General features: G+C 34.4%; 2 protein-coding genes across 6 annotated transcripts in view; one reads left to right on the top strand and one right to left on the bottom strand.

Annotated features, from left to right (window-relative positions):
* LOC127864017 (uncharacterized) overlaps nucleotides 1–27,050 on the top strand; it is a 108,496-nt gene that overhangs the window by 42,852 nt on the left and 38,594 nt on the right. The window lies entirely within an intron of this gene.
* On the bottom strand, nucleotides 602–21,854 carry LOC127864019 (CREB-binding protein-like). 5 transcript variants are annotated; one of them, XM_052403687.1, is made up of 8 exons: nucleotides 18,861–19,026; nucleotides 13,013–13,042; nucleotides 12,017–12,046; nucleotides 11,299–11,382; nucleotides 9,668–9,688; nucleotides 9,265–9,344; nucleotides 1,961–2,094; nucleotides 602–1,683 (listed from the first exon to the last, which is right to left on the bottom strand). In XM_052403687.1, the coding sequence occupies exons 6-8, from the start codon at nucleotides 9,281–9,283 to the stop codon at nucleotides 1,417–1,419; spliced, it is 420 nt and encodes a 139-aa protein (XP_052259647.1). In that variant the 5' UTR covers nucleotides 9,284–9,344; nucleotides 9,668–9,688; nucleotides 11,299–11,382; nucleotides 12,017–12,046; nucleotides 13,013–13,042; nucleotides 18,861–19,026; the 3' UTR covers nucleotides 602–1,416. The 5 variants fall into 5 exon arrangements, with proteins under 5 accessions (XP_052259647.1, XP_052259646.1, XP_052259645.1 ...); XM_052403686.1 differs by lacking the exons at nucleotides 9,668–9,688; nucleotides 18,861–19,026 and adding an exon at nucleotides 21,775–21,854; XM_052403685.1 differs by lacking the exon at nucleotides 9,668–9,688.

Below are 27,050 nucleotides of genomic sequence, written 5' to 3'. Positions count from 1 at the left end.
TTACATAGTGCACTGGTTTCTGGCGCTTCTTGGAATCGGGTAAAATGTTGGAAAAATAAAAAAAGAAGTACAAGAAACCAGTCCACTGTACCACAAATAATTTAAACTGCGCGTAAATTCTGTACAGATATGAACGTAGAACAAGTTTTCACACACATAGCAACAAATATAGAAAGGTTTATAACATGTGCCAACATTTAAACTTTTCAAAACTTAACAACGTTTACGTACTAAAATTAATCCAAGTTCAACTTGGCCTTGGAGAGAGAGAATTGAATGGATTAATGATTTTAATTTTGGATATACATTAATGGTAAAAAATCTTTAACATGAATTCCACGTTATTGCACTTTTTTCTGTCCGCTTGATTCCATCTACTTATCATTCTCAAAAATATTTCTGGCTACAAAACAATGGAATTTTAACTAGTACACAAAGACTAGTTTTTACAAAACAGTATATTTTATGCAAATGTGCGCAAGTTAAACCTTTAGACACTGCAGATGGAAAAAGCGTGGTTTCAAAATCGCCTATACGGTTTTAACTTCATAGTTATGGACAATTATGCTGGGAATAATTAACGCAAGACGAACAAATCACAGTCGGGTAACACAATACATGTATTATCTAACATGATCCCATTTTATTAGAACTAATCACAGACTTGTTCTTCAGTTGTAACACAATAAAATAATAAATGAAGACTGTACATCGTTTATAGAGAATAATATCTGGGAAGCTTTAATGAAACCAAAATGATTTACAAATAGAGCCTGCGTTGAAGACGAAAATAACTTGACATCTCGTACAAGGAATCGTGAATCCCTAGACAAAATGATAGTAAATAGGTATACATATAAGAAATGTTCTGGGATTTTAACAAAGCTTAGTCTAAAAGAGTGCAGACTATGTTTAGATATGTTGACACAACCGCAGACACTCATTCAAAATTGCATTCTGGTCAAACAAAAATCAAGACGAACAAACAACAAAAGACAACATAACACCACGATGAAGAGTACACCGTGAAACATGCTGTAACAATGACTTTCTGGGGGAAAAATCACCAAAATATATTCAAATAGTATCCGAAATCAATGAATAGCGAAATATTGATACAATGATTTCTTGTAAAAAGATATACGTTATGTACAATGTTAACTATAAAATTACTTTAATGAATTATTTTAACAACATTCTATTCACACTGTCACACTGCTTGACACTTGTTTGAGAACACAAAAACAAAACAAGGAGAAAATCTCTAGTTATAAGTAAGGATATATTACACTATGAAACAAATTATTTCTTCCATAAGTTACTAAGTGTTTGTACAAAGAATGATAATTAAAACACATAAGTTTTGGTTTAATATAGTGTAGCACACTTCAACACATGACTAACTATCCTCTGCTGCTACAGCATGTCATGTTGGGGGTGACTGAGGGTCTGGTTCTGCTGCATTCCAGCCATTGCCTGCATCTGAGGGTTGTTGGGCCGCGGCTGCATCGGACCTGGAGCCATACCACCAGCTCCCTGCACTGGTGGATTCCTCTGCTTAATGAATAATGCCATCAACTGAGGATATGATTTCAGGATCTGTTTAACCTGCTGCTGCTGCTGTGGGGATGTCGGAGATCTCAAAGTACGCATCAACTGTTCCATTACCTCATTGGGTACCCCCTGACCAGTAAAAAAAATGCTTCAAAATTAAGAATACAAGTGTTTTCAGTATTATATTTACTAAGGTTGAATTTATATTGATAGAAAAAGAACAAACTACTGAGACCTAAAAATAGTATTTTGGGGGGAAATTTGGGGGGATTTTTAGCTCCCATTTTGGAAATATATATACTTTTTTTCGTTCAATTCCGCTACCGGACTCACAATAAATATAGGAAGAGTACAAAGTTGTGGATCGAAATAACATTAATCAGTGCAAAATAATTAGAAGACTTACAAGTGGAGGTGTGGTTTGACTTAGTCCCGGCTGCATTGCAGGCATTCTGGGGCCCATACCAGGGGTTGCTATGCTGGTCTGGTTGCCAAATAGGTCACCAGGCAAACTGGACATAGGGTTAGACATTGGACCATCTGAAACATTTAAGGTACATAAACAATTGAGGCCCCTGTTTATGATATCATCATAAAAAATGTTAAACCTTTTCGGCTCGATTGCATGGAAGGCCTAAGGCTTATTTGAAACATTCTCGTGTCCGTTTCTTGGCACTAGTTCCATTACTTGGTGTCTTTGTGGGAGATCTTAAGAATGCTCCCACAGTGGGGATCCAACCCGTGACCTCCTGGCAGCCAGACAGACACCATATCCATTTCTTTATGGCGACCCCAAATATCATATCAAGTTAAAAGCGCTTACTAATTTTATTTTAATTAAAAGTGATTTTCAGACCTTAAAGGTAAGGAAACAGCTTAATCCACGTAGAAATTGCACACAAAGTATTCATTTTTAATCAGATCCCAACATTTTTAAATAGTACTGCCATGTAAAGGAAGGAAAGAATCCAGAATAAACCCTTTGTAGATTATCCAATCAGTAGACAGTACAATCATTTTTTGCTCTTTAAAATGTCAAACACAACTCACAACCCAATTCTTAACAAACCAAAAGTTTCAGAGCAAAAGAAGCCCAACTGACTGGTTTGAGCAACAGGCCTGATTGGGCACATTCCGGGCACGTCTGTCCCTGCATTTATTAAATATTGATCTTTTTTTATAGAACAAAACATCACTTGATCTTTCTCATAGTTACAAATATGTGTATATACAGAAGTCACCAAACACATGACATTGGAAAATGTATCATATCAAAACAACTGTTTAACTACTTGTTATTTAAATGCGCAAAAGATTTGTAGCATAAATACACTATTTTTGCAAAAACAACTGCAAAACAACTTTTCTTTTTCACCAAACATTTTGTGTGCTTCTTAAAAGATTTGTTAAATTGTTGTTTTTTTACTACCAAATAGTTCATATTTTTGTTTTCAAACAACTGAAACAATTTTCTGACTCACATTGCAATGATATTTCCAATTGAAACAACAATAAAACCTACTAAAATCACAAATCTCTGATAATCACACAAACTACTGACTGCAAACTGTAGGCCTAAAACGTTTCAAGTTGTAATCTATCTTATGAATGGTGTCCATATGATATTACGACAAAGGTCGGTCATCATCATCATCATTGTGCACCAACATCCGCATTACAACTAGAGTGTTACCATGGTTTTAATATAATGTCATATTAGGAAACTGCCGCTACTACCCTGGTGGCCATGTTTATTAACGAACCATACCCATTTTAAAACTCAGCCAAGCTTTCATTAGAACAAATCTTTGGACCAAGTTCCATGAAGATTGGACTATCAATGACTAAATGACTACTATTGACTGAAAACTGTTTTTAATTTAAGCAAACAGTAACTTTGACCAGTCATGCCCTCAAATACAACGCACGCTCTCCATGCAAGCTTGCTATATCCAATGTTTTGTCAAAATTGGTCAATAAAAACTGAAATAACTGACTTGAAACCACCTTTGTGCTGTTTTTGTTTTCTTCTAACAGTGATCTTGACCAAATAGCTATAAATGCAGCCCAAAGCTAGGTCTGTATGTAAGCTACAAACAAAATGTCAGTGAAATATTTACATCCAAACTCATAACATTAAGCGGTTATTAAGGTAACAGTCTTCTGGATAATCGTTTCATATAGGGCTGTACTCAAAAAAAAATATCATAATTGACTCGAAGGCATGTTTTACACTTTAAACTTTTGTTCGGGTTTTATCTTTCGGAGATAATGGTAGGGCATAAATAGGTGTTCACGACCGAATCCCTAAAATATTATAAACTTGGAAACTATAGTAGAGCCTTGCACTGAAAAAGGTTACATTTCACTAAGAAAAAAGTTGCAAAAACAGTCGATTTTGATTCGTGTCAAGTTCTTTCTTGGATTGAACATGACCTATCTTTTTTATTGCATAAATCGATTCCGCTTAGAATGGCCTTTAAGAAAAGGTATGGTTATGGGGGTCTCTATGCGTAAAATGTTGCATTTATTTTCGCTCAAAGTTGTCGCTTTTACATTGAATTATATACGGAAACTATTTAGTATATTACGACCTTAAGGTGAAACAGTCTTTTTATTTTTAGTAACACTGACCTTGATCTTGACCCTACACACCCAAGTACAATTCAAAGAAAGGTCTCAATTAAAGCTTGATATATCCCGAGTTTCATTTATATCCTTCAATGCAACCACAATTATCGACCAACAAACATCAACCTGGAAGCACTCCAACCATGACGCAATCTAAAAACCAGGCTTTTCAACTTTAGTGAAGATCAAATTTATACAATAATCAGAAACAATTGTTCATTATTGTCAATTTTTTTTTAAAGTTACATTCTTAACATTTGCTCTTTTGCAATATGTGTTATTATGACAATGTCAAACTTTGCCTAGATATCATCAAGAAAAACATCCTGGTCAAGTATCATCATTATTGGACCATAACTATGGCCTCTAGTTTGTTTAAAAGGTTTTTGTAAGATTAGACCCCATGACCTAGATTTCGTCCCCACATAACCAAACGTACAACTTGACCTAGATAGTGTCCAGACAAACATCCTGTACAAGTTTCATTAATATTGAACAAAAACTCTGGCGTATGGAGTGTTTACGAGGTTTTTGTAAGATTTGACCTGGTGACCTATATTTTGACCCCTCATGACCAAACATCAAACTTTACTTACAAAAATAAATATTATGAACAAGATTCATTAAATCTGAATCAAAATTGTGACCTCTAGAGTGTTTACAAGGATTTTGTATAATATTATGAAAATTTTGACCATCTAAGGGCAATAATTCTGGCATTTATTGTGCGACTTTGCTCATTATCAAACTTGATTGAGATCTTGTGGCCATATCGCTTCTCAGCACTTTGATAAAAAATGCTTGAAAATATGAATGCTAGAGTGTTTACAAACCAAATGCGGACGGACGGGCGGTCGACGGACAAAGACCGATCCTAAAACCTCATCTGAGCAATCAGGTGAGCTAAAAAGTTTGTTTTTTTCACCGATCTGAGTCATTTTCCAACTTGTCCGAGTTATCAATAAAACCAATGTATTGACTAAGTGTCACGATGATTAGGAAAAATAAATGACTTCTAGAGTATTCAAAAGGTTTTTCTATAGTCATGTGAGGAAAACTGCCCCCCCCTGGCGGTTATGTTTTTAGACCGAACGGGACCATTTTCGAACTCATCTGAGATATATATAAAACAAATGTTTTGACCAAGTTTCATGATGATTGGGCAAACCATGTGACTTCTTGACTGTTCACAAGCCTTTTTTACTATATAAATATGTTAAAGGAAAACTGTCCCGTCCGCCTGGCAGCCATGTATTTCATCGGACCGGAACCATTTTCGAACTTAACTCACGTATCTAAGAAACAAATGTTCTAACCCATTTTCATGAAGATTGGACCAAAAATGTGACTTTTAGAGTGTTTTGATGTTTTCACTATATACATATAGAGAAAACTGCCCCCCCCCTGATGGCCATGTTTTATCACCGATCTGGACCATTTTAGAACTCGTCCGAGATATCAATAAAACCAATGTTTCAACCAAGTGGTATGATGCTTGGGCAAATATTGTGACTTCTAGAGTGTTCACAAGGTTTCTTTAAAGCCAAATAAGAAAAACTGCCCCGCTCACTGGCGGCCATGTTTTTCAATGGACCGAACCACTTTGGGACTCGATCAACATATCATTTAGACAAACATTTTACAAAATTACATGAAGATTTGGCATGAAATGTGACTTTTACAGTTTTTTACAATGTTTTTTATCTAGTGACCTAGTTTTTGACCTTGCATGACCCAGTTTCGAACTAGATCGAGTTATCGTTGGGATAAATCTTCTGACCAAGTTTCATGAAGATCGGAAAAGGCCTCTTTAGTGTTTACAAACCAAATGTGGACGACGGACGGACGACGGACAAAGACCGATCCCTAAAGCTCACCTGAGCAAGCAGGTGAGCTAAAAAGAATGTTAAAGAATATATAGATGGGTTCGTATAATTAGGTACGAAAAAAATAAAAATACCTACAATGCCCAGTTTTAAGATTTCACATGGGAACTTTTCAAAGTGTAAGGTTTGTTTATTGCGCTAATTTTCCTAATTGGGCTGTTACAGATACTTTTCCTAATTAGGTTAAAAAATCGCTGGACCGAATGACTTCAAAAACTGGAGGCTTTTTTAAAACAAATTCAGTATGACAATTTAAATGATCATGTGTAAAAGCAATCGCAAAATATAGTTAGAAAACAACTGTACGAGACACTCTGACCTATGACCTATTTACTCGATAGGCGTCTACCTATTATCAAAAGTAACCGTGACACAAATTAACAATTTGCGGAGCAGAGCGTTCTCTGAATATCATTGGAAAGGTCTACAAACCAACCAACCGACCTTCCTACATTTTATGGTCCTACAAACCTACCGTTCTATATACTTTTAAGGTTTGATTTTGAAATGTTTTTCGTTAAGACATCTCTTAATATAAATGCATACTTTTAGTTTTGGTGTGCCTTGTAAATCTACAGCTTACTTGCAAATAATAAAATGATGTAAGCTAAATATTCAGGTTTCACTATACACAATTAGGAACAAAAATTACCGATTTCAACCACATATGCAAGATTTGAAAGAATATAATACAAGACAATCAGAAAAGGTTTCCATATGTATACAAATAACACATGTTTGGGCCTTGTGGCATCGGATTAGGTTGTTAACGTAGTGTTTCTAATAGTCTTCGTACACATGCGACCTCACTACCGGGTGTCGCCAGGTTTGCTCCCAGTGGCATAATTGAAGCACAATTTTGTAAAGGACCACTAAATATGCTGAATACCAAATATCATGCAGCTTTATAGTTTTGAAAAAAAAGGTATCATGTTTTCTGTATATACATATGACGAAAGCAAGTTACACCCAGGATGGGGCAATTGTTAAGAAAAGAGAATGGTTTGATTAAACTGCTAAAAAACACGATGTTCATTAATAAAACATTAAACTCTGGACATTGCAAATTGGAATTTATCTTTAAATATCTCACAGTATGCATTCAACCAAAACTTATAAAGCATTTATATATTTATATTTAATAGCCCCGTTCTTTTACATATGAAATTACATCGTCGGATACCCACGGCATCTGATTTCGCTCCGCTCATCTATCTAGGAATGGTGAGTAACGTAATGAATAGACAACTTTAGACAAACATCCACACTAGCGGCTGGTGACATAGTTTCATGAAGTTTGGGAAATAAATGTGGTCTTGGGAAATAAGAGTGACCTCTAGAGCGTTCACAAGCTTTGTATCTAAGTGTGACCTTGCTTAAGGTTCGAGACAATTGGACAATAAAAAGGAGTGTTTTTGTTTCTTAACCTGACCTATGGACCTAATGGTTGACCCCATGGTCCCAGTTGTGAACTCGTCTGTGATATCATCTGGTTCGACCAAATTATATAGATTTCATAAACTTTGAAATGCATCTGACCTCAAGTGTCAGAAATCTTCATATTCAAATCAATCTAGTGACCGACTTTTTGACTCTACATGGCCCATATCATATAATGGTCAATATATCTCCATAACTAATGTGCTAACAAAAGTTACGTGCAGATTGAGCAATAAGTGTGGCCTCTATAGTGTTCCGAATCCTTTCCTTTTATTTGTATGTAGTGACCTAGTTTTTTATCCAAAGCGACCCAGTTTTTAAAACGGTCGTGATGATATCATAATAGCAAGATTTCCGACCAAGTTTAATTGCGATTAAGCAATAAATGTTGCCACAAGGGTGTTCCCAAGCTTTTACTTTAATATGAACTAGTGATCTAATTTTGAACCCAGTTTTGAATTTGCCCAACATTTCATGGGGATCAAGAGCTGTGTTTGTGAAACACAATGCCCCCTATTTCGCCGCTTTGAAGCCATATATTTGACCTTTGACCTTGAAGAATGACCTTGACCTTGACTGTTACAACTAAAAATAAGCAGTTCCATGAGATACACATGCATGCCAAATTTCAAGTTACTATCTGAACTATTGCAAAAGTTATGATTTAGGTTAAAGTTTTGGGACAGAATGACAGACAAACAGAATTACAGACAGACAGGCCAACAACAATATACCCCCGATCATTCGATCCGGGGGCATACAAATGTTCGTATGACGTTTCCGGATGATACTGGAATACAAGTTACCTAAGGAGTGGTCCCAAGTTTTTATTATCTGACCAAGAAAGGTAGTTTTTATCCCAACATTAAGCATTTTCAAACTCGTCTGAGATATCATTAAGAAATATGTTCTGACCAAGTGTCTCAAAGATTGGGCCATCCAAGTTACATTTAGAGTGTTCACATGTTGTTGTTTTTTTAATCCTGACCTAGTAACCTACGGGTTATCCCGTTGTAATACACTTCCAGAATCTTCAGATAAAATGTTATGACCAATTGCATGAATGTGTGGCTTAAACAATTGACTTAAGAGTGTGAACAACTTTTTTTCTTATATTTGATTTCGTTACATGATGTGCTCGAACCCACGTAAACCAGTTACACAATCGGCCGATATAACATTGAAACCAATGTTCTGATCAACATTCATGGACATTGGGAACATGTTGCCTCTATGATGTTAACAGGCGATTTCTTTTATTTATATAAGTGGTATGGTATTAGAACCCACGTATACAAGTTTTAAACTCGACCAATATATCATTTGGACAAATAATCAATGTTTTATGAAGATCAAGCAATAATTGTGGACCTAGAGTGTACAAGCTCGTTCTGTAAATCAACATCATGACCTACTTTCTTAACATACAAGCCACAGTTTCAAACGCGCCCAGTATATCATGAGGCTAAATGTTCTAAGTGCCATAACAATTTGGTCATATATACATGTACAGCTTTTAATGTGTTCACAAGTCGAAGATTCTTGACTGACGACTAACGAAGAAAAAACAGGCGATAACAAAACTCATCATAAGCACATCGTACTCAGGTGGGGTAAAAGCAATCAAGGCGGAGTCATTAACGACGTTTTCTAGATGTTACGAGTATCATTACTTACAGAAAAAAAACATTATTTTGTCAAAATTATTTCTGCTGTAAACTGATTGATTCAGTAGATATTATTGTGATCCTACCTTCTTTGCTACTGTTCATTTTTGGGACACCCTGGGACAGGTGTTGTATAGTTTCTTTCCGGCGTCGGAGTTTGTGTCCACTGGTAGAATAAATAAATAATATTATGATAGATAGCAATTAACAGTGCGTATTCCAACTCTAAAAAAACCGACTGGTTAAAATTTTATATTTAGAAAAATAACACTTCATAACTGATATAATAACATAGTTTCATAGTTTCACACAATAGTCAATATACCAATGATAATCCAGAAATACGTAGGCTTTTATAATAAAACGCAGAGCATGTACACACATTTAACATAAAGAGAAAGCGAATAATGGTACTTAACTTTAATTATATCATTCGTTATAAAAGCCCTCATAAACAACGAACAGTAATATTTAACATTACTCCATCACCTCTGACATGCCACACGACAACTGGAATGAAGGAAGTCAAATGAAAATGTCACACATTATTTAATCGAACATAATATATAACATTTGTATCTTGCGAAGGCTATCAATTGTATTATAATGACCTTGAAATTACGGTGAAAATGTATACGTATCTCTGGATTATCCCAAGTATTGAAAAAATTGATAAAAGTATTCCTTTGAATGTGCATACCAAACACTTGTCATACTTCATACTTCATAATGTACTGTATCGTTAAAATGTCCAACATAAACAAGACATGTGTAACAGACAATCATGCCCCAAAAACACGTCTGGACAAAGAATAATCCACTATATAATATAACATGGACACACAGACTTATCGCTATAGTTCTGCCAAACTTCAAAGATCTATGCCGACTCAACTAGATGCATCTTCCCAATTTATTAGCAGTGATTTCAATTGAATCAGAATCGTGCATGTTGATGCAAGCAAGTTACAATATTCTCATTTTGGACTCCTGGAAAAAAATTAAGCTTGCATCATTTTGACACATTTGTTTTCAAAAAACCAACTTGAAACAAGAGCTGTGTTTGTCAGAAACACCAATGCCCCCTACTGCGCCGCTTTAAAGCAATATATTTTACCTTTGACCTTGGAGGATGAACTTGACCTTGACTTTTCACTACTAAAAATGTGCAGCTCCATGAGATACATATGCACTCCAAATATCAAGTTGCAATCTTCAATATTGCAAAAGTTATGGGCAATGTTAAAGTTTTCGGACGGACGGACAGGCGGACGGACGGACTGACGGACAGTTCAAAAACTATATGCCACCCTTCGGGAGCATAAACATTCTATTTCATTCAGTTCATGTTCTGCTCCTTAATTCATGGAAATACATGAAGGATATTTTTAGGACGGTTAAAACAATAAACATTTTCCTTGTTAATACAACAGAAACCACACATGCAAACATCCTCAACATGTTACAAATACCGAAAAGAACGATATAGGGTTCACTTAGTTAGTGTCTTCTTCACCTTCTTTAAAGCTTTACTATAAGCCCTTATGTAAACAGATATTCTACAATATTCAAAGCATCGTAACCTATTTGAAATATATAACAACAGTACAAATTTCTCCACATTTAAAGTTGCTTGCATATTTTTGAAAACCATGACCGATTTCAATATCCCTTCAAATGCAAAAACTAGTATGAGTGATATGTCTTTATGGCTCTTTAAAGTTGTTTTTTTCAAGTTTAACAACTTTGAATGCACTGAATTACTCATCATCATTTTAACCTCTTGGTAACAGAAATAATTGTATTTCACATAAAAGGTTTATGAAAAATTTACAGTACAACCTAATATTTTCTTTGCAAGCTCTGCGAAGTCATCACTCAGTTTATATTTAAATGAACAACACGAGCTGTCAAAAGACAGTGCGCTTAACTGTTTTTCCACTTTGATGATACATTGTACATTTTCTGTCAGTCACCTCATATTATGACCACAGAGACAATATCACATCCTAACTTAAGGACAGAATAAAAAGCAACAGTAAATATCAACAGTGTCAAAATCAACTCGCCAGAAAGAACTGAACAAGGGAAGTGAGTCAGCCAGGACTAAGACAGTCTACCTGCTAGAGTTACGTTTCCTGGATCGACTGCGAGATTTTCTCTTGTGAGAACTATGCCGCGGCGATCTACTGCGTTTCTTGCTCCTGCAAAACGAGTGGGAAAATTAAGACCTACCAGTCAGTATTTACAAGATTTGTGGGGAAGGACTTGCCTATCCAGGCATGTGTCAATCATAATTATTAACATTCACTATTTTATAAAAATAAATACCATAACAATTAACTTATTATTGATCTTAAAGTTTCACTACTAGTGAGGCACATTGTACTTGTGTTTCCAGGCATGCAGATCAAAGCTGCCCCAATAGATTGTCCTGGGCTTTCAGGCTAGTAATTTGGAAAACTGATTTGTTACTGAGTCTTACAGGGAAACATTCAGTGCCGTAGGCCATCAACAAAGCAAGGACATTATTTTGTATTGAGCCTCACTCTGTGAAATTGAGGCTTAACGCCTGTGCGTAAAGTGGTGTCCTGGATAAGCCTGTGCAGCCTGCACAGCATAATCAGGGACAACACTTTCTGCAAAAACCGGATTTTGGCTAAGATGATTTTTTTCTGAAAAATACTATTATAGCGGATTAGCTTGTGCAGACTGTACAGACTAGTCAGGGATGAGACTTTACACAATTGCATTCATTAAGAGCCATTTTACCAGAGTAAGGCTTATATATTGTACTTCTCTTTTGACAAGAATTAGATCTGAACATCAAGGCCTCACCTTGATCTTTTGCGGCTACGAGAACGTCTCCTGAAAGATGAAGGAAATAAACACAAATGTGTAAACAAATTTCTCATCCATCAGACAAAAATTATTTTCTTCAATTACATTTAAAACTATAAAATACATTGTGGCTCTTCGCAAAAATGACAAATTAAAATTGATTCAACGACGGATAGAATACAGTTTTTTAACGATGCATAAAACTTTTTCGATACAAACAATATATTTATTAATTATCTACGAAGTAGATTTTTGTCATGGAAACGATTTGCATTTAGTTTACTTGCAAAGTAAAAACATCTGACAAGTTAGTCTTTAGAAAATGGGATAAGACATACATAGTTTCATTTGTATGTTAGCGGATCTGTGTATAATCAGATTCATATGCATTTATTGCTTTATTATATTTTTCATGCCGTACAGTTTACTGAAACAGCATGGAACTTAAATTAATTTTAACTTTAATCAATATTAATACATTTACCTTACTATGCCAATAAGTAAGTGAAATACATCAATAACACTTATATTTGCTTGTTTAAAATTTTATGTTTTTCCCAAAACTGCCACTGATGCGATTAAATGTTCTCAAAATCAGGTTGTCATGGAACATTTTGCCCTTTTTTCCGTAACTGTGCGTTAAACTGCCCTTTTTGAATGTACATCGCCATACCCATTTGCCTAAATTGGAAAAACACTGTGTGAGTGATTCAATATTTGAAAACAGCCAACAAGTATGGCTAAAATTGTGATATTTGTATCTATCATGATTTGAGGCCTGAACAATTTATCTTTCTTGGGTACAAATGGTTCTGTGTTATTAAATATTTTACAAAAATGGCAATACTGGTAGCAAAGGCCAAATATTTTTTTAGAGAGAGAGACCTTAAACTACAAACCAATACGAGCAAGAAGTGCGCAAGTGACAATACAAGTACATTAACCTTGTTCTATTTCAGCAAACAAACACAGGCTAACAAAAGTCATACTTACCCTGGGCCAGGCTTCTTAAATCCAGTTGGCCTGAAATTATACAGCATAAATAGATATGAGTCTTGTTCTCGGTTAAAAGCATGTGTGTAAACTGTTGTCCTGGATTAGCCTTAACTGGATTTGTTTTACTTACCTTATATGAATAATCCCACACAAGCGGAAAGTGAAAGCGTGAGACTGCACTGGCTTATCTGGGACGACACTTTACACACATTCATTAAGTCCAGTTTTCCCAGAGCATGACTCATAGAATCAATTAGAAGAGATGTTGATTTAAAACAAAATGTTTCTGGGATGGCAATGTCCATTGACTTGACAAAGTTTTAAGAAATAAAAACAAAAGGTAGAAATCTGCTGTAAAAAAGATGCAAGACTTCAGGACATTCTTGAGTTAGGTCTATTAAATGGGAATGGGTATTATGTTAAAATAATTCTCATAAACTTAAGAAAATGAAACACATAATGCAAGGTAGAGTTTACAAAGTGTCTTTTAATAAAGACTTTGTATATATATATATATTATATATATAAAAGAGCGCTCATCTGAGACCAAACTAAAATTAACTGTTCAGAGCTGGTAATAGTCATAAAAGGAAATCTGTCAGACCACAATGATGAAATAGTTTATCTTACCCTTGAGAAAGTAAACAAATATTAAACTTTTAAAGTGTAATGCATATTTTCAAAAAATTCTTGCAACATAGTGGTTGCAAAATGGTTATAATAGTTGAATGATTGTTATTGCCAAGTAACAGAAACTTAAAAGTGATCAGCTATCTATTTTCACATAGTTTTCTCTTGAACTGGTATACACATTTGTATAATAAACAAAGTTCAACAATAGTATATACTTGAACAGCAGATAATTTATTGTAAAACAACAGAGCCAAGATGGCCCCAAGCCGTTCATTCAAGTTCCCGGCACCTTATTGACATGTTTAAAATGTTTCATTCATACATTTACATTTTCAGTAAGTTTTATTGAGTTGTTTCATTACAAAACATGCATATCTTATGCAGACAGAGTGGCCCTAAATATGATATCTTCATTTTCCTCTCCAGAATATGACTGGTACAATAATATTGATTCACTAGGATAGCATGGTGAACAAGACTATTGCCAAGCAATAAAAGTTCCCTACCTCCCAATATTGCCATCTATCTATGTTTCAAGTATCATGAAAAAATATGAAGAACTTTTAAATTATCGCAGGATCCACCATTTTAAGCAATATTTCTAGTATATATGTTGCCAAAACAACCATAATTTTTGGCGTAGGAACAAAATGAAATGACGTGCATAATCTTCATATTGCCATCTGTCCATGTTTCAAGTTTTATGAAAAAATATGAAGAACTTTTAAAGTTATAGCAGGATACAGAAAAGTGTGACGGACTGACAGACTGACAGACAGAGCGAAAACTATATAGTACCCGGTAGGGGACTAATAAATATATATAACAGATATGATTCTATCACACTATTTTAAAAAGAAATTAATATATTTTCAATCTACACAAATATATACATGAATGTACATGCGATTGTTTAAATGCCAAACATATTTCTACAATTATGCATTTTACTTCAGATTGGTTTGATCACTTTTGATCAAATTCCCATGGATTGTTTTGTATATTTCTCCTAATATCTTATAATTCACCAAAAAAGAATTGCAAGATAACAATTATATTGTTTCCCCTGAATTCAGTGGCCATCGCAGTTAAAGCACATATACAATATCAACATCTGCTACATATGTTTGATTGGTATTTCATCAATATACACTAAGCAACCCACATGCAGAAGCAAATGTATCCGATTACCAGATGAAAGTCGATAGTATAACAACGATCGTATAAACCTAGCTTTATAATATCGCTATTATTATATCACTTCAGGTTTTTTAAACAATAGGGAAGCTGTTATTGTCAACTATAGAACATCACAATCGTCAAAAAACGGCGAAATTTGATAACTATTAATGGAAAAAGGGAGAAAATTATAGGATAAATAAAACAGTATGTGTGTTTTTGGATATTAAAGATCAAGTTTATGATGCTGGGCCAGAACAATGGTAGCGCTCGGCGAGCAGCCGAGCGCTACCATGGTTCTTAGCCTCACATGATAAATTTGATCTTTATCCAAAACTCACATATTTTTCTCTATATCTGTTATAAATATCTTTAACATCTCACTTATTGAGAAAGGAAAGTCGCATTTCCACAATTCCATTGTACACTGTAAATCCAATATAAATCAATCCGTTAATACGCGAGATCCTATATCAAGTGGTGCTGTCTTAGCTCCTGTGTTTTTACCAAACTCAAGATTTGATTTCTTTCCAAAATATGTTCAGGAAATTCAAAAATGGTTTTGCCTATCCTGTTGCTTGATCCATTATTTTAAAAATAGCTTACATCTAACATGTGTCAAAGTTTTTAAATATTACATTGAACTATATTGTTTACAGACATATTTACATTAGCGTTCTCATTAGATAAAAACTACCAAAGAATTAACAAGAGCTGTCTCCATCGAAAGACATATGCCCTCGACAAACGCGTTTTCGAAACCTAAGCGCAGATTTGGAAAACTAAACGCGGACCTTAGGTTCAATGTCAAGGTCAAAGCGGTCAAACTTTGTGTGCGTATAGAAAGGCCTTGTCCATATACACATGCATACCAAATATGAAGGTTGAATGTGAAGCGACATAAATGTTATGAACATTTTTCGAAACCTAAACGCACAAGTGTGACGGACAGACAGACTGACTGACAGACTGACAGACAGACAGACAGACAGACAGACAGACTGACGGACAGTGCGTAGATGTTATGGCTTAACGGATTTTCATAAAGATTTGTGAAGATCCGATTACAAGTGCCTGAGTTATTGAGGGAAACAAGAAAAATTCAATTTTTCGTTGATTCAAGGGCCGTAACTCAGGAGGAGTGTCTTGGTCAGTTTGGCTGATTATCAAACTTGACATAGATCTTATTGCCTTACACATTTTCATGAAGTGTTGCTCGAGTAATTGAGCGGAAACGAGAAATAAACGCAATTTTTCGATGATTCAAGGGCCGTAACTCAGGAGTGTTTGGGTCAATTTGGCCGAGTATCGAACTTGACCTAGATGTTATTGCCGTACACATTTTCATGAAGTGTGGCGAAGATCCTATGACATTTGCTTGAGTTATTGAGCCGAAACGAGAAAAAATCCAATTTTTCGATGATTGAAGGGCCGTAACTCAGGAGTGTCTGTGTCAATTTGGCCGATTATCAACTTGACTAGATATTTTGCCTTTCACAATTTCATGAAGTTTGGTGAAGATCTGATGACAATTGCTCGAGTTATTGAGCGGAAACGAGACCAAAAAAACAATTTTACGATGATTCAAGAGCCGTAACTCAAGAGTATCTGTGTCAATTTAGCCGATTATCGAACTTAACCTAGATGTTATTGCCTTACACATTGTCATGAAGTTTGGTGAAGATCTGATGACAATTGCTTGACTTCTTGAGCGGAAACTAATCCGGACGGAATGACTAACAAACTAACGAACTAACGGACGGTGCGATTTTAATATGCCCCAGTACCTATGCATAAAAATGACCATAAATGATCATTTATGAAAATACTTAAGCTTTTGTAAATTTTTTATATTTATTATTATGATTAATAAACTTTTCCAATTTACAAAACCTCCAACCTGCATTTAGGAACACTTCAAGTTACTTCAGCTTTTTACCATTATCATGTTTATGTTGACCCCTCATTATTTTGAGACCTTGGGTCATTTTGACTCCTGGTTTTCAAAATCTTCTTAAATCCCTGTATTAGGCCAACAAATAGTATATAATAACGCTCCAGAGCTCTCTATACCCAGTACTCAGACAAGGGCAATTCAGCAAGGGCTTATACAGGCATCTGTTTCAACACGAGGTATACCAAGACTGTTTGAAAAAACCAGTACTCCAGACGCCAGTTGACTTATGACTCTCCACATCAGCCGGGCACATGAACATGGTTTTTCATATTTAATATATGCAGTTGTTATACACTGTTCCATATAGTGTATTTTGTTTCATCTTTCTTTCGTTTGCTCAGTCTGTTATTGTCAAATAATCACTACTAAAAGACTTTGAGATATAAAGCTATTAGCATACTATTTAAGTGCAATCTTCATCTTGTTTATTTTCAGATAGTGATCATTGCTTGCAGATACCAATAACGTATTCAGCATATTGACAGAATTCGTATTTACAAGCATGTGCCATAGCATTTTAAGCCATCGCCGATACACATTTTTTGATTTAGTTTAAGACAAACAAATATTTAACGAAATCATGCGAGTAAATGGATTGTTTACAGTGAGTACCTTAGATTGGATACGCGATTATTTTCTGTTCATGTATTACATGTGAAAATGAAATAATAAGATACATCTTTCATCTTTCTAGTTGAGTAGACAGTCTGAGTAAGCATGTACATCTTATAAACTATTTAGAATGCACTTGAATTCGGTCGTTTACTTACGGTTGTTAGAGCTCATTGGGTCAATCAATGTCGACCTAAAATGGCCTACAAGGCAACCTGGGGTGGCTAGAAGCCGATTCATGTCACCCTGGGGTGACTTCAAGCTGATGCTAGTCACCCCAGGGTGACAAGAATCGGCTTTTAGTCACCCGTGTATTTTTTTATCAAACGGTACCGCATCCACATCTGACTCCCGCAATTAATTACTTTAGTTTTTTTAACATTTAGCTTTACTTTCGTTGTAGTATTTGTACACAACTTCCCTCGCATATGAATGACCAAATCATGTATTTTTTGTTGAAAAAGTAAAATTCTTGCCGAGGGTGACTTTATGCTAACTTCGAGGGTGACCAGAATCGGCTTGAAGTCACACACGCGTATCTAGAATCTGTTTGATGTCACTCCCGGGTAACTACAATCGGCTTCATGCCACTTGGGGATGACTAGCGTCGGCTTGAAGTCACCCTAGGGTAACAAGAATCGGCATCTAGTCACCCCCAGGTGACTTGTGGGCCATTTCAGGTCGACAATGACCCATCGAGCGTTGTTAGAGTATTTTGCCTTGAAACGTATTCAAGTCATCTTAAAAATACTCTAGTATCTGGCGGCTTGCCTTAATGTCCTATAAGCGACACCTACATGTCCTGTATACAATCCAAAGTCAGAGTAAGAGGTTTGTTCATAAACCGTATTTCTAAAAACATAAGACCGTATAATAACTTGAAATACTGATTAGGTAAACGTTTTCAGAATTAAAGCCTGTATGACCTGTGTTCATAAAATCAAATCAATCATATAATTCCGATTCTCTGACGCAATATCATTGAATCCTGAATTCAAAATTAAGAACAGATTTTTCCGCAATGTTTATATATAGACTAACTCCTAACTGGGGTTTATTTTGGACAACCTACTAATATATTGGTAGAAACAATGACGACACAAAAAATACATTTCACACGCTGTATATATCGTTATTGTTTTAGCGTTGTTCATACCTATATTAGATAAAGTTTTTGCCAATGTTATTGAGATCCGATTAATATCATGTATACCCATTATGTCTCATTGGAAAACGATGTAGGAATAAAAACAACTATTTGGATTATATTCATTCATTTAAAAATGTAGAAAATAGTTTAAAAACAACTAAGAACCTGCTCTTCCTTGGTATATTGTTTAGCCTTGTACCTGTTAATACTTGTAACAAACCAATTGATAGTTGCTCATTATTTAATCGAATGAAATTACATTTTTGGATTATGGTCTGTAAAATAATTTAATTTGCCATTGAAAAATGACTTACCTCTATAGTCAAGTAGTGTTTACCGGATAGCTAAGGACTCTGAGTCTCATGTCAACGTATAAAACACGCATTTACCTGATCAACTTTTATACCACGAAAAACAAATGAAACGTGTTAGCGGTTTTGAATTTCAACTACAAAACTCATTCCATACTACAGCCGTATCTCTAGGCAATCCCTAATGAGTAATAGCCTTATCTAATCCAGGTATGTATATCGCATGCAAATTAGTTTTCCGCCTACTTAGTAGCGGCTATGTAGCGACTACCTTTTCTGGCTACCTTTCGGCTAACTGTTCCGGCTACGTAGAGGCACCTTTTCCGGCTACGTTTAAACGTTGCAAACATTTAATATATTTTACATATATTTATGTAAAAACAAAACACATTTTCACTGCAAACCGCTCTTTCGAGTTTTTTTATGCAGATCGGGACACTGTCACGTCCGTTTCCTGAGAAGGACTAGTATTAAGTGTCTATGGATGAGATAATGAGAATTCTCCCCGAGTAGGAATCGAACACACCAGGTCACGATCGCTAGGCGGACACCTCATCCACTACACCACCGCCACAGTTAAAAGTTTCGGTAAATATTGTCAACTTAAACTTAAACAATGTATTTTATCCAGCGATTTTTAGTAAAGTTCATCTTAAGCATCTTTAAGTTTGAAGGGAGATTATACGATTAGTATATGTGTTTAATTGTAATATATTGATATAAATGTTACAATAACACAAAATAGGCAAGAAAAAATATACATTGAAGAATTGAATTTTTCATTTTATTTTAATATTCTGTTGTTAAACATTCACAGATCGCTAGATAACAAATGTTTATTTTATCCTACAAGCAAAATAATTATTGGGAAAAAAAGTAAACATTACACCTAGCGGCGATACTGAATTCAAGGAAAAAAATAGCGGCGATACTGAACTCAAGGGAGAAAACTGCAAATAAAAACTGCATACGCTACAAGAGTGCACAATTACCTAGAAGCAACGTTGTTTCAACGCCCTTCTCAAATGTTCGACCGACGTTTCGCTTGCAACGTTGCAGAAACGTTCGGAAGTGGTTACTAATGTCGCGACCAGAATGCAGCGTTTCTGAAATGTCCTTGCAATGTTATGATGAAACGTACTGGTAATGTTTTGTATGCAACTTTATGGCAACGTTCGGTAATGGTTGCCGGCGTTGCGACCTAAAAATAACGTTTCAGCAACGTTTGTAAAACGTTTGATGCCCACTGGTTGTAGTTACAATTACTTTGTAGATGATCATAAAGAAAGCATTATGTACTGTGACTACTTTTGGCAGAGTTATGGTCCTTTGTCTGTTTTTCCAACATATAATACAGAGTTCTATGAAGCTGTTGTTTCAACTCCTTTTTATATCGGCTGTTTTCGGAGAAAACCCGAGGTGTTGTCATAGCCAGCTCGTCGTCCGCCGTCCGCAAACCTTCACATTTTGTAAAGGTTTTGAACATTGGCTCAAAGCGCTTCAACCTACGACTTTGAAACTTCATATGTAGTTGCACGTTTATGAGTTCTACACGCCAAACCCATTTTTGGGTCACTAGGTCAAAGGTCAAGGTCGACGTGACCTCTAACAAAATTCTGACAAGCTTTCATTTATTCAAAACTGCACCCTGCAGCCGAGCGTGGCACCAGTTATGCGGTGCTCTTGTTCATGACTTGGTGGATCTCGCTCAAACGTTCACAGTTGAATGCCCTCAATATGCAGATGAGTATAAAGAACCGTAAATTGACTACAATTGTGGCAGAATTAAAGCCTTTTGTCTGGTTTTCCAGTATATATTTAGTTCCAATTAGTTCCAAACTTCTTTCTTCTTTCTTCTTTCTTAGTTCCAAACTACTTTGTAATTCCCCTTTAACTACCTGATAAATCTCAATCAAAGTTATGAAATCTTAACAACCTTGATGTGAAGATAGTAATGAAGAAAGGAATTTTAGATGTACAAATTTCTGGCATAATTATGGCCCTTGGTCTTTTTTTCACCATAGAATATATTTTTACGGTGTGTCTTTTTTTCCAGAAATTACATCTGCTATAATGAAATTTTATTTAAGTTTAGCATGCAGAGAAACTTGATTATTGATGATATAAAAAATGTAAGTAAAATAGTGCTGTGTGGATTTGAAAAGAAACCTGTAAAATGATGAAAACAACCAAATCTTGTTATTTATAAAACCTTACAGTCAGTTTGTAATAATGAAATATTATAACAAAACGGAGCAAAATTTGCATAAAATAAGATCAATTAATGGATTTAATTAAAAAATAAGTGTAAATAGATTTGTAATGCAGTGTCACTACTACTTTTTAACTTCAGTTACCACCAGTGTCTGACACTTTGTTCATTTAATATAATTATTTTACTCAAGTTTGATTTCGGCTACTTTTTGCTACAGTTTCCGCTAGCGGCTGACAATTTGTCCATTTAATATAGGTATTGTACCAACGTCTTGTTTTCGGATACTTTATTGGCTACAGCTTCCGCTAGCGGCTGACAATTTGTCAAATTCATAAAAATATTTCACGTGTTCTGTTTCTGGCTACCTTTTGGCTACAGTAGCCGCTAGCGAAATGTTATGTTACCACTGAAATGTTACCACTGGGTATAAAAGTTGATCAGGTAATATGTTACAATATTCACTTTCAAATTGCATAGTAAAAGTATTAAATTGCCAAACAGTTGTTATATAATCAGTCAACAAAATAACAATACACTTCCTAATAACATCCTAACCTATTTCATACCACTAATAATCTGTCAGGCATTAACCCGTTCATAAATGAAAAGGTAGCGGCTACCTTTTCATTTATGAACGGGTTAATGCCTGACAGATTATTAGTGGTATGAAATAGGTTAAAAGTGAATATTGTAACATATTACCTGATCAACTTTTATACCACGAAAGACAATTGTCTTGCCTCTTTAAACGTGTAAGCGGTTTTGAATTTCTACTACATAATGTATGTCAACTGTGTGGATGTCGTTCGTTATCGGAAAAAACGGTGTCAAATGCCAGGGGTTGTCTCAAGCCGTCTTCAAATAGGTCATTGTGCAGTAAATCTTACCCAGTGGTAACATTTCAGTATTTAATAAATTATATTCCATAATCATCAACATTGTTTATATTAAAGTAAAGTAAATGTAATGGGAAATGTATACCACATCGTAATTATCATGTATTATCCTGAATCGTTTTAGGTGTATTGGGAAATTTATATAATAAATACATTTGATACAAGAATACGATTTGGAGATCATTGAGGTTTAATAGAGAAAACTGATTGACAAACTATTAGTAATCACCGAGATTCATTCATTATGTTCATATTTAAACACATCGTATATCCAACAACAAAATAAAGTTGAATAATGTGACCTGGGTAGAAAAATACATAATTTACAGATGCACATTGTTTTTATACCTATATTCTTTTATCAAACGCAGCATGGCGTAAATAAGTATTCAAATCTGAATACAAATATTATGTTCAATATGTACTATCTTCCACTAATTATTTCAAAACTAGTGTACAATATCAAATAACAATTATACAAGAAGAAAGTATCTAATAGGTTTTATTTAAATCAGAGTAATTGTATAATTGCGAGTGTTAATAATAAACATGTTGGCAAAACATGTCATTTTTAAATCAATACACACTATATCAGACAAATTTACATCTCGCCACCTGTCAATCAAACTTTTATCTAAATATCGACCAATCACCGATCGATAAATCTGGGATCCTGATTCTACCGATTTTTCTTGACGAGACGAATGTCGAGGTTTACATTATTTTCAACCAGAGTGGATTTTTTTTCTAAAAAACGTAAATATAAAATAGTATAACGAAGTCAATTCGGTTTATTTAACTCAGACAATTGGAATCCATAACAATTGTTTCCAGGCTATGGATTTATACTATTTCCAAAGCCGAAACGTGATATAAGATGACTTATAACATAAATTATATAATTATCAAGGTGATCGAATAATTGAGCCAAACGAAACAAAAAATGACTTCTTCAGATGTTTTGCATTTTTAAGAAATTATCCGATATTACACCTTTACATATGTTACATATGGAAAAAAAATAAAAATAAAAATCTTCCTGATTTAATTTTCCATTTTCTAAGTGCAAGTTGTTGTTTTTTTGTTTTGTTTTTTGCAGTTCTTATTGTAATTAACCATCAAACCACAGTTGAGTCAATGTGTAGTTTGAGACAACCCACACAGTTTTCAGAGAGTGGGTCATCAAGTGTCAGTTATTCACTTAAGCACAAGTTGCACTTCTCATGCCTATTTTACGCATTCATTTGGTGTCTAAGCATCCATACTTTATCAAAGAGCTCAAAATTATAAATATAACACCAATAAACAGTATATTTGTCTTATAAAGTACGTGAAATTGATTAAAACTTATTTTGGCTACTTTCGTTTCGTTGCCAAATCTGCGCGTTTATTCCATGACATTGCTTTGCTTTTTGAAAAAAGAGAGTTGTTAATTTTTATCAAGGATTAAAGATCAAATAAACTTTGTAGAAATCCACAAAAATAAGATTTAATATCATTATTTTACCGAAAATAAAAATCGACTGTAGCTGCTGCGTTATATTTGCTTTTATACTTCACTTACACATGCGTTAGCCAAGACAGATAATCTGCTCCACGAGGTTGGACAATTAATATTTCCTCGGTCTTAAACGATCTTGCATCGTTGAAAACCCTGTTTGCTATACCGTAACACTATGATGTGATGAATATAATTTATGTCATTAATATACTCTTGGTTCCCGAGGATGACGCGATTACAAAGACCCGTATGTGAATGTTAATAGTATCTACTAATTTTAAAAATGAAATCCTAAGCATTTAATAAACATGTGAAATGCACTTACTTGATACATCACTACGATGAATTGCTTAACCTTTTATACTATTATTACCTTGTTTTTTTTTCTTATTTATTTTTGTTTTCTTTGCAAAATTATCATTGTTTAACTTGTTTTATAAATTGTGCTTTATATGCCATACTTTTTATGATTTGATTGATATATTATTATTGTGAATATGGTGTATTAGGTAAAAGATGTAATTTGTGTTGCTGTTTTGTTGTCATATTGCATTTGGTTTCTGTGTATATACAAAATGGTACTTTAAGGGGCCTTTTCACAGATTTCGGCATGTACTGACGTTTGTAATGGTGAAACAGGAGGCTGCTTTTTAGCTATGTATACATGTGTTTTTTCTTAGCATCGATAGTTAAATTTAATGACGGAATATGGTTCAGCTTTCACCAATCATTATCAAGTAATGAATCTTAAAATATATGCCTGTATATAAATGTAGTTGTGCAGCTCGTATCTGGTTTAATTCTAATTTGAAAGTTGCATATATATTGGAAATCCTATTTTCAAATTAAATTTCAGTTTTTATTTATGTTTATAATGAGTATGCACTGCAAATAATATTCTTGAAATGTAAGACTTAATCAGATACTAGAAGATCGTATTACGTATAGGAATATATATGTCCACTTAACAAAATTGTTAATATGGTTTGTGTGATTTATCTAATGCAGAGCTTCAAGATGGAAAAATTGAATGTTTAAATGAAATAAGTGATACATTAAACGTTCAAACGGTGTGTCATTTGGGCTAGTGTGCCCCGCATCTGGTTATTATTCTTACAGGCGATAGTACTTGCGCATTATTCATCTTATTCTTTACTGGCGCATTATTCATCTTATTCTTTACTGGCACATTATTCATCTTATTCTTTACTGGCGCATTATTCATCTTAATCTTTACTGGCGCATTATTCATCTTATTCTTTACTGGCACATTATTCATCTTATTCTTTACTGGCGCATTATTTATCTTATTCTTTACTGGCGCATTATTCATCTTATTCTTTACTGGCGCATTATTCATCTTATTCTTTACTGGCGCATTATTCATCTTATTCTTTACGGACTCATTATTCATCTTATTCGTTACTGGTGCATTATTCATCATATTCTTTACTGGTGCATTTTTCATCTTATTCTTTACTGGCGCATTATTCATCTTATTCTTTACTGGCGCATTATTCGTCTAATTCTTTACTGGCGCATTATTCATCTTATTCTTTACTGGCGCATTAAATATCATATTCTTTACTGGTGCATTATTCATCTTATTCTTTACTGGCGCATTATTCATCTTATTCTTTACTTGCGCATTAAATATCATATTCTTTACTGGTGCATTATTCATCTTATTCTTTACTGGCGCATTATTCATCTTATTCTTTACTGGCGCATTATTCGTCTTATTCTTTACTGGCGCATTATTCATCTTATTCTTTACTGGCGCATTATTCATCTTATTCTTTACTGGCGCATTATTCATCTTATTCTTTACGGGCGCATTATTCATCTTATTCTTTACTGGCGCATTATTCATCTTATTCGTTACTGGTACATTATTCATCATATTCTTTACTGGTGCATTATTCATCTTATTCTTTACTGGCGCATTATTCATCTTATTCTTTACTGGCGCATTAGTCGTCTTATTCTTTACTGGCGCATTATTCATCTTATTCTTTACAGGCGCATTAAATACCATATTCTTTACTGGTGCATTATTCATCTTATTCTTTACTGGCGCATTATTCATCTTATTCTTTACTTGCGCATTAAATATCATATTCTTTACTGGTGCATTATTCATCTTATTCTTAACTGGCGCATTATTCATCTTATTCTTTACGGGCGCATTATTCATCTTATTTTTTACTGGCGCATTATTCATCTTATTCTTTACTGGCGCATATTTCATCTTATTCTTTACTGGCGCATTATTCATCTTATTCTTTACTGGCGCATTATTCATCTTATTCTTTACTGGCGCATTATTCATCTTATTCTTTACGGGCGCATTATTCATCTTATTCTTTACTGGCGCATTATTCATCTTATTCTTTACTGGTGCATTATTCATCTTATTCTTTGCGTTTTGTTTCTGATTCAAGTAAAACAGTAATAACTATGATGGATGTGTTACTCACATATATACATGTTTAAAGGAATATACTCTTTACGGCATTAACGTAACACCGACGTTTTCATTATTTTTATTATGTATCAACGGATAACGTCACAATTTCTTATATAGACAAATAAATCAGAGTTTAATATCTGCTTAAAATTGTGTTAGAAATATGCAATGTATGTTACTCAACGATCAATATCTATGTAGAATAATATAATAACCTTGTTTTTCAAATGAACGTATATTTTAAGAAAGATTAACATTAAATATGACTCATGGTCAGATATATTTGAATTCATCTTTATATTCTGTTAGTCTGACCCGTACAATGTATGTAAGTGTTCATTTCGCTGGTTATCCGAATGGTTGCGGTATTTTCGGAGCTTTCAATGTCGGTATAAAGAATATGTCTGTTTATCTCGTATCTTTTTTAATTGCCGATATGTACCTGAAGGACGGGTACACAATATTGCAATTAGTTGTACTGTTTGTAAAGAAATGAAACGAATATACGTTTGAACATAAACTTTCTACTATGAATACTCTCATTAGCTATTGATTTTAAAATGTAAACATATCATTCTATACATAGATAGTGACGTCACTACGTTATTGTCACCTCTATACTAAGACGCATCACATTCCCCTGGTTTGGGGAATTATGCTTCCGCTAAAGTAGTTCTGCGTAGGAATGAAAATGTTGAAAATGAAAGAAAAAATCGTTTTGTATTGTGTGTTTAAAACGGAATGTTTTTTAAAGAAATGTTATTTAATTATGTTTAAATGTGATTTTGAATCTCTATTAAGACTGATAGCGATTATTAGAAGCACGATTACCTGACCTACTTTCGCTTTCACTTTTCGCTCGTAAACGAAGTGCTACCCACAATCGAGTCAGTAAGACCGGTGTGTACACAATGGTAAACATATATTTCGCTTTCCCATAATCAACACACAATCGTAGCACTCTAGCTGGATCTAACAGTGCAGCAAATATGAACAGAAGCGTTCGAGATAGATTTGTTGCAAGTAGCTAATATGGGGAAACCCCCAATTGGAATGGGGAATGAAAATCACGATGTCAGTCGTCGCTGCTTCAACGAATGATTAATTGATT

This window comes from Dreissena polymorpha, unplaced genomic scaffold, assembly GCF_020536995.1.
Source record: "Dreissena polymorpha isolate Duluth1 unplaced genomic scaffold, UMN_Dpol_1.0 chrUn083, whole genome shotgun sequence".
Lineage (NCBI taxonomy): Eukaryota > Metazoa > Mollusca > Bivalvia > Myida > Dreissenidae > Dreissena > Dreissena polymorpha.
This window is presented reverse-complemented; position numbering and strand designations above follow the sequence as displayed.

What these genes read in the sequence shown, in the direction of transcription:
- LOC127864019 (XM_052403686.1), bottom strand. An exon ending in GTCAAACCACACCTCCACTT is followed by an intron (nt 1,684 to 1,960) that starts GTAAGTCTTCTA and finishes TTTACTGGTCAG; the next exon opens with GGGGTACCCAATGAGGTAAT.